Source organism: Bos mutus, chromosome 26 (genome assembly GCF_027580195.1).
Source record: "Bos mutus isolate GX-2022 chromosome 26, NWIPB_WYAK_1.1, whole genome shotgun sequence".
In the NCBI taxonomy this organism is placed as follows: domain Eukaryota; kingdom Metazoa; phylum Chordata; class Mammalia; order Artiodactyla; family Bovidae; genus Bos; species Bos mutus.
In genome coordinates this window covers 32,312,266-32,324,916 of record NC_091642.1, presented here as the reverse complement: position 1 = coordinate 32,324,916, position 12,651 = coordinate 32,312,266, and the positions used below count along the sequence as shown (strand labels likewise).

The 12,651-nt window shown below is 39.6% G+C and overlaps 1 protein-coding gene across 10 annotated transcripts in view; it reads left to right on the top strand.

Moving 5' to 3' along the window:
• The window catches only part of R3HCC1L (R3H domain and coiled-coil containing 1 like), a 72,014-nt gene that overhangs the window by 42,563 nt on the left and 16,800 nt on the right, over nucleotides 1–12,651 (top strand). For all 10 annotated transcript variants that reach the window (XM_070363945.1, XM_070363942.1, XM_005901182.3 and 7 more), the window contains one exon: nucleotides 12,262–12,437. In XM_070363945.1, coding sequence (XP_070220046.1) covers nucleotides 12,262–12,437 — 176 coding nt within the window. The remainder of the gene's footprint in view (nucleotides 1–12,261; nucleotides 12,438–12,651) is intronic.

Here is a 12,651-nt window from a genome sequence, read left to right as displayed (position 1 = left end):
AGCTGTTGTCTCCTGTGCTTTGAGTTTTAAAACGTGTAATAATGATAATGTTATTAAAAGATGTCACAAACCCAAGAAAATTAATAGCCTTTTGGTGACTATTACTCCTCATTTATTATTTACATTGTTCCAAATGTACTTTATTAAAGTAAGTGTCTGCTTACCTTGAAAACTTTCCAACCAAAGATTTTTGGCTCTTTTCCCACCTGGCCTGTTTTCTTTGATGACAATGGCTAGCCATAGAGGTGTGCCTAATACTTCTGGTAGGCAGGGAAGTATGCTCCGAAGCAGGGTGTGGTCATCATTGGCATGTAAAGCAATTTCCTGACCTTTTGAACTTCTAAATCTGCCTGAGTCATTAGCTCCCAGAACTTCAGCTCTTGATGAGTCTCTAAAGATTACATGATCTCCTAAAGCCATGGTATGGGATACCCAGAAATTGAGATTTTTAACTGATAAAGAAAAGGATATTGACATGACTTCTTTTAACCTTTAAGATCTTGGTACCAGAACATAGGAATTATTGTGTAGATAAAATTTCCTTTTCTGCCTCCAGTATCAATCAGCAGACTTATTAGTAGGAGGGTTAGTGAGATGTCAGCTGCATAACATTGATATTGCTAGATGCTAGCACCTGGTCCCTTCACTGGCCATTTCTGGTTTGAGGTATGTTTTTAGATAGGGGTAAATATTTAGGTAGGAGTTTCCTTTTGTTATATACAGTTACTAACAATGTATAACCATGGAAAAGAGAAAAGGAACGCCATTCATTTCCAAATCATCTTTCTGTGTGTGCCTACTCATGTTCATACTTCATCAGTGGTACCTTTCCATCTAGTTGTTCCAGTCATGCTGGGAAGATGAGGGAATCCAGAGATGTCTCCCTATTTTCTCAGTCTTCCTCTTGACTGTAAGTTTAATCTACTACAGTGTTTTCACTGTCCAGTGGGTTTGGATAGCATCTTCCCAAGAATGCCAGCATCGGTTTGCCATATTAACCTTTCTGTACTGTCTGAATAGGATCCAGGTCCCTGTTGGTTCAGTGTATTGACTTGGTCCCGGCCAATATTTATGTGCCACATATTACTGTTCATTAGAGGCAACTAGAGCTCTCACATTTGTCCTCTGGCACTGGATCAGTAAGTATTCATCTGACATGCCTATTATTGTAGCTTTCTTTTTTATTTCCTTTTGTTCTTCTTTTCTGTATTCTTACTCACTTTCACCCTTTCTTCTCTCTTACTATGCCTTAATCCAAGGCGATAGCCATGGCTTTCTCTCACTGATGATTATCAGTTATACTGAAATGTTGCTGATGCCTATTCTAGAGAAATCTTTAGATGGCACCTTGAATGCCATTCTGCCTATTCTGTTATACATTTTATGAGGTCAAAGTTTGTATTTCTAGTCTTGGTTTCTTGATAAGGTCATTGGAGGCATAGCCCTAGATATATTATATAATTTTATTTGCAGGTGGAGAACACCACTGAAAACATTAGCTACTCTTAATGTGTAAAATGTTAAAAAGTTTAAAAGTCTAAATTTATCCTTCTACTGTTGTAAAGGATTTATGCCCAAAGCAGTATAGAAAAGGGATGGAAGCCATAACTTATGCTGTATATTATACATTGTAGTTTTATTATCTTTTTAGGGAACTCGTTTTGGATGTGTTTGGACTGTAGGTCATGAGAAATTTTACAAAATGTTTGAAAATACTTTAAAAATAGTGTTATTTCCCTGTTTGCCAAATACGGGAAGTTAAATGGATAAAACATTTTAATTCTAGCTTTTGATTTGTTCACATTGCTGTGGACCAACATGAAAAATTCTTGGCTGTTACTCTCAATTTTCCGTGGTAATGGAATACCAGCGATAGAATCAAATCCAGATAATCCAAAGATGTTATTTTTTGTATATAGCTTAAGCCTGTTCTTCAGCCAAATCCAAAACCTTTTAATTTGTCAAAGTTTATAGTAAATAATAAATTGTAAATTTTATTTTCTTCAGTAGAAAGTGAGTTAATAAGCAGTTAATTAGCTACAGGGTAAGAGTAGAAGAGAAAAATAGAAACAAAGGGCTTGAATAACGTAACCTAAATAATAAGAATTGACTGCATGGTTTAATTCTGTGAATAATTATGAAAATAGATACAGTGACATTGAAGCAACTGCAGTAATGTTATACCATCAACTCCTGGTCAAGTCTCTGTTGTCCATGTCCCTGTAATCTCCTGATATGCCCAATATTTAAATTTGTTACAGCTGCAACTATAGTTTAAAGTGGTGTATTATGTTTAATTGTGATTACAGGTATCTACAGAAATTTTTTTTTTCCTACCTTCTAGTATCAGAGGCAGTATTACAATATAGGCCTTGAAAAATAAGATCTAGGAACTGGAACTTTCACCTAAGAGAACTGTATGTGTCTTTTTTTTTTTTTTTTTTTTTAAGTGGAATGTTAGCATTGAAAGGGACCTGTAACATAATATTTTATGTTTACCTCTTGCTTTATAGGTAAGGCAGCTAAGCCCCAGAAAGGTTATTACTGACCTAGCTAAGGTTACTGCCAGAGTTGGTCCAGTCTCCTGATTTTCTAACTCTGGGCTCTTTCCATGACAGTCAGCCTTTGCCTCTACCTAAAGGTCTCAGCCAGTCAACAGACACTGTACAGCTATTCTGTGCCCAGCTCGGATACTGGTGATGTGAGCTGTGAAAGAGAAGGATAACAGTGTTAAGGAGTTTATAGTCTTGTAGAGCTGATGAGACTTTCAGAGATGTCTGGAAAAAATATTCTATTTGATTAAATTGAAAATGCTATTGATTGTGAAATATATCATTATTTTATGTATCACTAAGAAAGAAATCACATTGCTTACCCTTTGGAATTTTATTTTATATCTATCAAAAAAGCTTCTTTAGGCTTAATTATTAATAGAGGGTGTACCTTGTGGTGCAGTAATAAAGAATCTGCCTCCTAATGCATGAGATGCAAGTTCAATCGCTGGATCGGGAAGATCCCTTGGAGTAGGAAATGGCAATCCACTCCAGTATTCTTGCCTGGGAAATCCCATGAACAAAGGAACCTGGCGGGCTACAGCTCATGGGGTTACAAAGAGTCAGATATGACTGAGCACAGCATAGTCGCACACAGACTTAGACATAAATTTTTATCATGTATTGTATCTTATAGATATGTGAAATATCTTGTAGGTGAAATGTAGGTGAAATAAATTGGTTAGTTTCCTAAAACTTTGTGTTATAGCCCAACTCTTTCTAATAATTTCTTGACTTAGTCATTGATATTGATGCCTTTCCATCCTCTTCATTTTCTGTGCCGACAAGAATCGATGATACAGCATTTCTTATAAGAATACATAAAAAAAGCAAAAATCATTGTTGCTGGATTCCTAAGCCATCTTTGCATTTACATAGAAGTATTCTTACATTGAGATTTTCTTCCACACGGCTGGACCTGTGTGGAATGCCTGCAGATTTTGGTACTGGTGCTTTTGGGTCTCATGCATATGCAGGCAAGCAGTGACAACATGTATGATTAAGATGCATACTGATATTGGAGATGTAAAAATGTGCATCCTAGAATTGATGAAATATGATATATATCCAGCTTCTAAGTGTAATGATACAGTAGTATAAAGAGTGGAGAAACCATCAAAATGGGGTCAATGGGAACAGCTTCAAGAGGAGATAAAGACTGAAGCTGGGTCTTAGAAGAAGAAGGATCAGAAGCAGATAAGGCATTCCAGGCTGTGGGAGCAGCTTATAAAAAAATATGGCATGTTCCCAGATTTAGGTCCTCAGTTTGTCACTATCAGAAATTTAGATCTATTTAGAAATGTTGTTGTTGCCTTCCTTTTATAATTTGTTGAATTGTTTGCATGATTTATATAACCAGAACATTTAAAGTTTATTGGTAAAGGGAAGGAAAAAAAGTACCATTTTATCCCAAATTTAAAAATGCCATCCAAAATCATTTAAAAAATATATGTTGCATAAATCAAATTCTTATTGATGAGGGCTCCATGTAAAATCAGTCTCGATAAGCAGGCATTTGGACAAAGTAATTAATTTGAGGCATGTGCCTCGAGTATTCATTCCCCAAGTATTTTTTGAATGCCTAGTTTGTGCAAGTTAATGTGTGCTGTGGGAATATATAGAGGTGAATATGACATATCCCTTGTAGTTGTATTATAGAATCAGAATATTGATGAGGAAGCTGAAACTCCAGCTTTACTCCCTGTATTAATTTGTTAAGGCTGCCAGAGCACAGAACCCTAGACTGGCTGTGACAAGTTCAGTTCAGTCGCTTAGTCATGTCCGACTCTTTGAGACCCCATGAACAGCAGTAACCAGGTCTCCCTGTCCATCACCAATTCCCGGAGTCTACTCAAATCCATGTCCATTGTGTTGGTGATGCCATCCAACCATCTCATCCTCTATTGTCCCCTTCTCCTCCTGCCCTCAATCTTTCCCAGTGTCAGGGTCTTTTCAAATGAGTCAGCTTTTTGCATCAGGTGGCCAAAGGACTGGAGTTTCAGCTTCAACATCAGTCCCTCCAATGAACATCCAGGATTGATCTCCCTTAGCATGGACTGGTTGGCTCTCCTTGCAGTCCAAGGGACTCGCAAGAGTCTTCTCCAACACCACAGTTCAAAAGCATCAGTTCTTCGGCACTCAGCTTTCTTTATAGTCCAACTCTCACATCCATACATGACTACTGGAAAAACCATAGCCTTGACTAGACGGACCTTTGTTGACAAAGTAATGTCTCTGCTTTTGAATATGCTATCTAGGTTGGTCGTAACTTTCCTTCCAAGGAGCAAGCGTCTTTTAATTTCATGGCTGCAATCACCATCTGCAGTGATTTTGGAACCCAGAAAAATAAAGTCAGCCTCCGTTTCCACTATTTCCCCATTTATTTCCCATGAAGTGATGGGACTGGATGCCATGATCTTAGTTTTCTGAATGTTGAGCTTTAAGCCAACTTTTTCACTTTCTTCTTTCACTTTCATCGAGAGGCTTTTTAGTTCCTCTTCACTTTCTGCCATAAGGGTGGTGTCATCTGCATATCTGAGGTTATTGATATTTCTCCCAGCAGTCTTGATTCCAGCTTGTGCTTCCTCCAGCCCAGCATTTCTCATGATGTACTCTGCATATAAGTTAAATAAGCAGGGTGACAATATGTAGCCTTGACGTACTCCTTTTCCTATTTGGAACCAGTCTGTTGGTCCATGTCCAGTTCTAACTGTTGCTTCCTGACCTGTATACAGGTTTCTCAAGAGGCAGGTCAGGTGGTCTGGTATTCCCATCTCTTTCAGAATTTTCCACAGTTTATTGTGATCCACACAGTCAAGGGCTTTGGCATAGTCAATAAAGCAAAAATAGATGTTTTTCTGGAACTCTCTTGCCTTTTCCATGATCCAGCGGATGTTGGCAATTTGACCTCTGGTTCTTCTGCCTTTTCTAAAACCAGCTTGAGCATCTGGAAATTCACGGTTCACGTATTGCTGAAGCCTGGCTTGGAGAATTTTGAGCATTACTTTACTAGCGTGTGAGATGAGTGCAATTATGCAATAGTTTGAGCATTCTTTGAGATTGCCTTTCTTTGGGATTGAAATGAAAACGGACCTTTTCCAGTCCTGTGGCCACTGCTGAGTTTTCCAAATTTGCCGACATATTGAGTGCAGCACTTTCACAGCATCATCTTTTAGAATTTGCAATAGCTCAACTGGAATTCCATCACCTCCACTAGCTTTGTTCGTAGTGATACTTCCTAAGGCCCACCTGACTTCACATTCCAGGATGTCTGGCTTGAGGTAAGTGGGAGTGATCATACCTTTGTGATTATCTGGGTCGTGAAGATCTTTTTTATGCAGTTCTTCTGTGTATTCTTGCCACCTCTTCTTAATATCTTCTGCTTCTATTAGGTCCATACCATTTCTGTCCTTTATTGAGGCCATCTTTGCATGAAATGTTCCCTTGGTATCTTGATTTTCTTGAAGAGATCTCTAGTCTTTCCTATTCTGTTGTTTTCCTCTGTTTCTTTGCATTGATTGCTGAGGAAGGCTCTCTCTTATCTCTCCTTGCTATTCTTTGGAACTCTGCATTCAGATGCTTATATCTTTCCTTTTCTCCTTTGCTTTTCACTTCTCTTCTTTTCACAGCTATTTGTAAGGCCTCCTCAGACAGCCATTTTGCTTTTTTGCATTTCTTTTTCTTGGGGAAGGTCTCCTGTACGATGTCACGAACCTCCGTCCATAGTTCATCAGGCACTCTGTCTATCAGATCTAGTCCCTTAAATCTATTTCTCACTTCCACTGTATAGTCATAAGTGATTTGATTTAGGTCATACCTGAATAGTGTTTTCCCCACTTTCTTCAATTTAAGTCTGAATTTGACAATAAGGAGTTCATGATCTGAGCCACCGTCCATTCCCAGTCTTGTTTTTGCTGACTGTGTAGAACTTCTCCATCTTTGGCTGCAAAGAATATAATCAATCTGATTTCGCTGTTGACCATCTGGTGATGTCCATGTGTAGAGTCTCCTCCTGTGTTGTTGGTAGAGGGTATTTGCTATGACCAGTGCGTTCTCTTGGCAGAACTCTGTTAACCTTTGCCCTGCTTCATTCTGTACTCCAAGGCCAAATTTTCCTGTTACTCCAGGTGTTTCTTGACTTCCTACTTTTGCATTCCAGTCCCCTATAATGAAAAGGACATCTTTTTTGGGTGTTCTAACAGGTCTTGTAGGTCTTCATAGAACCGTTCAACTTCAGCTTCTTTAGCGCTACTGGTTGGGGCATAGGCTTGGATTACCGTGATATTGAATGGTTTGCCTTGGAAACAAACAGAGATCATTCTGTCATTTTTGAGATTGCATCCAGGTACTGCATTTTGGACTCTTCTGTTGACCATGATGGGCACTCCATTTCTCCTAAGGGATTCCTGCCCACAGTAGTCGATACAATGGTCATCTGAGTTAAACTCACCCATGCTAGTCCATCTTAGTTTGCTGATTCCTAGAATGTCGATGTTCACTCTTGCCATCTCCTGTTTGACCACTTCCAATTTGCCTTGATTCATGGACTTAACATTCCAGATTCCTATGCAATATTGCTCTTTACACCAACAGACAACTAGCCAATCTGATCACACAGACCACAGCCTTGTCTAACTCAGTGAAACTAAGCCATGCTGTGTGGGGCCACCCAAGATGGATGGGTCATAGTGGAGAGGTCTGACAGAATGTGGTCCACTGGAGAAGGGAATGGCAAACCACTTCAGTATTCTTGCCTCGAGAACCCCATGAACAGTATGAAAAGGCAAAAAGATACGACATTGAGAGATGAACTCCCCAGGTCAGTAGGTGCCCAATATGCTACTGGAGATAGGTGGAGAAATAACTCCAGAAAGAATGAAGGAATGGAGCCTGTGACAGAGTACCATAGAAATTTGTTCTCTCACAATTCTAGAGGCTAGAAGTCTAAGATCAAGGTGTCAGCATGGGTTGGATCCTTCTGAGGCCCCTCCTTGGTTTGTAGATGGCTGTGTTTACATGATCTTCCATCTGTGTCCACATTTCCTTTCATAAGGACATCACTCAGATTAGGATCTACCTTATTTTAACTTAATACCATTTTAAAGACATGATCTCTAAATACAGTTGTAGTCTGATATTAGGATTTATGATTTTAACTCATGAATTTTGGGAGAACACAGTGAAGCCCATAGCACTCTCTGAAGTCCTCACATTATTCACCGTGGCCACACCAAACTGTTTAGTGAATGCTAACGCTCCTTGCATGCCTTTGCACACTTCTGTCTATGATACTTTTCTCTGTATAATTTCTTTACTTGGGTAGTGAACAAGAGTAAGTAAAGTTCATTCTCCTCTACCCACTGGTAATACCTTCTTTATTACATATTAACATTCTTTGTCCAGTTTCTTTCTCTAATGTGATGTTAAACATACATTAAATGTTTGTTGGATAGGTGGTTAGGTAGTGAGGTTAAAGCTAGAGGAAGAGAGAGGTCTAATTAATATTAGGTGTTATGCAGTGAGTACTATAAAAGTAGTGCAGAGGGTGGGACTTCCCTGATGGTCTAGTGATTAAGGGGGCACAGGTTCAGTCCCTGGTTGGGAAGCTAAGATCCCACATGCTGCATGGCACAGCAAAAAAAAAAAGTGTAGATGAGGTAAATGCTATAGAAGTATAGAGGAAGAGTCAGATTATTCATGTGATCAAAAATAATGTGATCAAATCCACAGGCAGAAAGAAGCAACATGTGTTTAGGCATATTGTTGTTCAGTCGCTCAGTCATGTCCAGTTCTTTGCAACCCCATGGACTGCAGCACGCCAGGCTTCCTTGTCCTTTACCATCTCCTGGAGCTTGCTCAAACTCATGTCTATTGAGTCAGTGATGCCATCCAGCCATCTCATCCTCTGTCGTCCCCTTCTCCTGCCTTCAATCTTTCCCAGCATCAGGGTCTTTTCCAGTGAGTCAGTTCTTCACATCAGGTGGCCAAAATATTGGAGCTTTAGCTTTAGCATCAGTCCTTCCAGTGAACATTCAGGGTTGATTTCCTTTAGGGTTGACTGTTTGATCTTGCAGTCCAAGGGACTCTTAAGAGTCTTCTCCAACACCACAATTCAAAAGCATCAATTCTTTGGCACTTAGCCTTCTTTATGGTCCAACTCTCACATCCACACATGACTACTTTAAAAACAATAGCTTTGACGATAGGACCTTTGTTGGCAAAGCAGTGTCTCTGCTCTTTAGTATGCCATGTAGGTTTCTCATGTCTTTTCTTCCAAGGAGCAGGCATCTTTTACTTTCATGGCTGCAGTCACCATCTGCAGTGATTTTGGAGCCCAAGAAAATAAAGTCTGTCACTGTTTCCAGTGTTTCCCATCTCTTTGCCATGAAGTGATGGGACCAGATGCCATATCTTCGTTTTTTGAATGTTGAGTTTGAAGCCAGCCTTTTTACTCTCCTCTTTCAGTTTTTCAAGAGTCTCTTTAGTTCCTCTTTGCTTTCTGCCATAAGGGTGGTGTCATCTGCGTATCTCAGGTTATTGATATTTCTCCCAGCAGTCTTGATTCTGGCTTGTGCTTCATTCAGCCTGGCATTTCGCATGATGTACTCTGCATATCAGTTAAATAAGCAGGGTGACAATACACAGCCTTGACATACTTCTTTCCCAATTTTGAACCAGTTTGTTGTTCCATGGGTGGTTCTAACTGTTGCTCCTTGACCTGTATCCAGGTTTCTCAGGAGGTAGGTAAGGTGGTCTGGTATTCCCAGTCTCTTTCAGAATTTTCCACAGTTTGTTGTGATCCACACAGTCAAAAGCTTTAGTGTAGTCAATGAAGCAGAAATAGATGTTTTTCTGGAATTCTCTTGCTTTTTCTATGATCCAGAGGATGTTGGCAATTTGATCTCTGGTTCCTCTGCCTTTTTTAAATCCAGCTTGAACATCTGGAAGTTCTTAGTTCACATACTGTTGAAGTGTAGCTTGGAAAATTTTGAGCATTACTTTGCTAGCGTGTGAAATGAGTGCAGTTGTGCACTCATAGGCATAGTATTTATGCCTGTGTAGGAAGGCAATGGCACCCCACTCCAGTACTCTTGCCTGGAGAATCCCATGGACGGAGGAGCCTGGTAGGCTGCAGGCTGCAGTCCATGGGGTTGCTAAGAGTCGGACATGACTGAGCGACTTCACTTTCACTTTTCACTTTCATACATTGGAGAAGGAAATGGCAACCCACTCCAGTGTTCTTGCCTGGAGAATCCCAGGGATGGGGGAGCCTGGTAGGCTGCAGGCTGCAGTCCATGGGGTTGCTAAGAGTCGGACACGACTGAGCGACTTCACTTTCACACATTGGAGAAGGAAATGGCAACCCACTCCAGTATTCTTGCCTGGAGAATCCCAGGGATGGGGGAGCCTGATGGGCTGCGTCTATGGGGTTGCACAGTGTCAGACACGACTGAAGTGACTTAGCAGCAGCAGCAGCAGGCATAGTATTACTTTTTGGTTGGAATGTAGCATATTTTAAGGGATGACATGACATAAAGCTAGAAAGGTTTTATATATATATGTGTGTGTGTGTATATATATATGTGTGTGTGTATATATATGTGTGTGTGTATATATATAATGTGTGTGTGTGTGTATATATACACACACACACACACTATTACTGATGTTTTCAATTACCACAAACTAGTGTCTTAGCACAGATTTATTGCCTTACAGTTCTTATGGTCAGAATTCCAAAATGGGTCTCACTGGACTAAAATTAGGATATTGGTAGGATTGTGTCCTTTCTTGAGACTAGAGTAGAATCCGTTTTCTTGCCCTTTTCAGCTTCTCTTAGATACTTCTGTCCTCCTTCCTTGGCTTGTGGCCCACTTCTGTCTGCCAACTGATCCTCAAAATCATATGGAAATGCAAGGGACTCAAAACAGCCAAAATGATTTTGAAAATGATCAAAGTAGAAAGACTGAAGCCTCCTAATTTCAGAACTTATGAAACAGTGGTAATCAAGACAGTGTGGCATTAGCATAAGGATGGTCTTGCAAGTAATTGCAGGCTCCCCTCCTTTCTGGAGCCCCCTTTCTGGGGCTCTGAGTTATTCTAAACTGTCAACTCTAGGCTTTTAAGAACTTGTTAAACATTTAGCTGATATCTTCTTGCCCACTTGTTTGGTGGCCACTTCTTCTCATGATCTGCCAGAGGGAAAAAAGTTTAGGTATTCTCTCTCTCTAGGGGGGACATGTCATCATGTGGACTTCAGTTTCCTTGCATACTCAGTCAGCTCTATGCTAAACTCAAGAAAAGCTATGATATATATAATCACTTGGTCTTTCCTCATTGTTATGGTGTGAGGGATATTCTTTTCCTGCTTTGTGTATCCTAAACAGGGTGGAAATAACATGGTACTTGGCCTATAATAGATTCAGGCAAGAATACTGGAGTGGGTTGCCATGCCCTCCTCTAGGAGATCTTCCCAACCCAGGGATCAAACCCAGGTCTCCTGCATTGTAGGCAGATTCTTTGCTGTCTGAGCCACCAGGGAAGCTCAATAGATTCAACACCTCATTAAAATTTGTTGAAATTGGGTTGAATTCATACGTAGATGCTAAGTAGTGTGCTAAATACTTACTGCATCATCTCATTTAGTCTGCACCCTTACTTGTAAGGTGTTGGTGCTATTATTATATCCTTTTTTAAGATGTAAAACTGAAGCTTAGTGGAGAAAAGGAACTAGAGACACAGCAATAGATAAACATTTTCATCGATTTTTACCTAAATCACCTTTTTCCTTTCCTGCCTCCCAAATAAAATTCTTAAATCCATTTTTCACTTCTCTGAGGAAAGGAGATGCATCCTTGGCATTGCAGATTCTTACTTTCTCATTTGATGGGAAAGGAGGTACAGTGTGAAAGAAGGAGTGCTTGAAGGTCTCTGGTTGGACTTTTGATTAACAGAACACACTTTTGAGCCTGAAGGTTCTGGGTGTTGAGTACTAGTGTCTAGGTGAATGACAAAATGACTGTCATGGCTACTTTGCTGTCACTTTTTATTTTTCCCTTTCCGTTCTCCTGCTTCCAGTGTGAAATAGTTAACAGCATTCAGTTTTTAATCATAGAGTAAAATTTTAAGTGTTCTTCATTACTGTTACTTTCTTTATTAACCTGTGTGGGAATTCCTTTAGGTAGCTCTAAGGCTGGGGAGCTTTAATTACCTGTGCCACTTAACGTTTGTCATAACAAATTTCTTTGTAAGCTACCATCAACAATAGGTAGACTAGCAAAGTGTTTTCATTCTTCAACATTTTGTTTTGTTTTTGCTCACTTTCAGAAAGGAAACTAGGGGTCTGATCAATAAGCTCAAATAAAACAAATGTTATTAATTCATCTCTTGAACTATTTTCTGCAGTTCAGTTTCTAAGATGTGTTGTTTGTAACTCACTGCATTGATCATTCTACATTTTCTCACACCTTGTTGATAGATGCAAGCTAAGTTTCATTCATTGCTTGTCTTTTCTGGAATTTCAGCACTTTTTCAAGTATTCCACCTGTATAATATAAACTGGGTGATATTACTGTGTTTGGAACAGAGACAAATGGTAAAGGTTAAGGAATAGGAACATGGAGATAAAAGGGAGAATTGTTTATATATGGGAGGATATTTTATGCTCTGGCTTGGTATAACAGTCACATGTATGCTTCCTCCTCTCTAGTTATCAGGGAATATGAAGAACAGAGAAAGTATCCAAGAACCTAGATTTGATTATTACAACCATGAAGTTCCTGATATTGACCTCAGTGATTGTGAGTTCCCACATGTCATTGAAATTTATGACTTCCCCCAAGAATTTCGTACTGAAGATCTCCTACGGATTTTCTGCACTTACCAGTAAGTATTTGCAATTGATTGGGGATGTTAGGGAAGGTGGGATGAAATTTTCTTAAAATGTCCTTTAAAAATCACCTCTTTTGCTTTCCTATTCCCTGTCATTTACTTTAGCATCAAGTTTGTTTATTGTGTTTTCCAAGCCCATTGGAAATCTGTATCAAACCACTCTTCTTCTAAGTTCCTTTAAAAAATGCTTAAGTCTTCCTAGATCCCA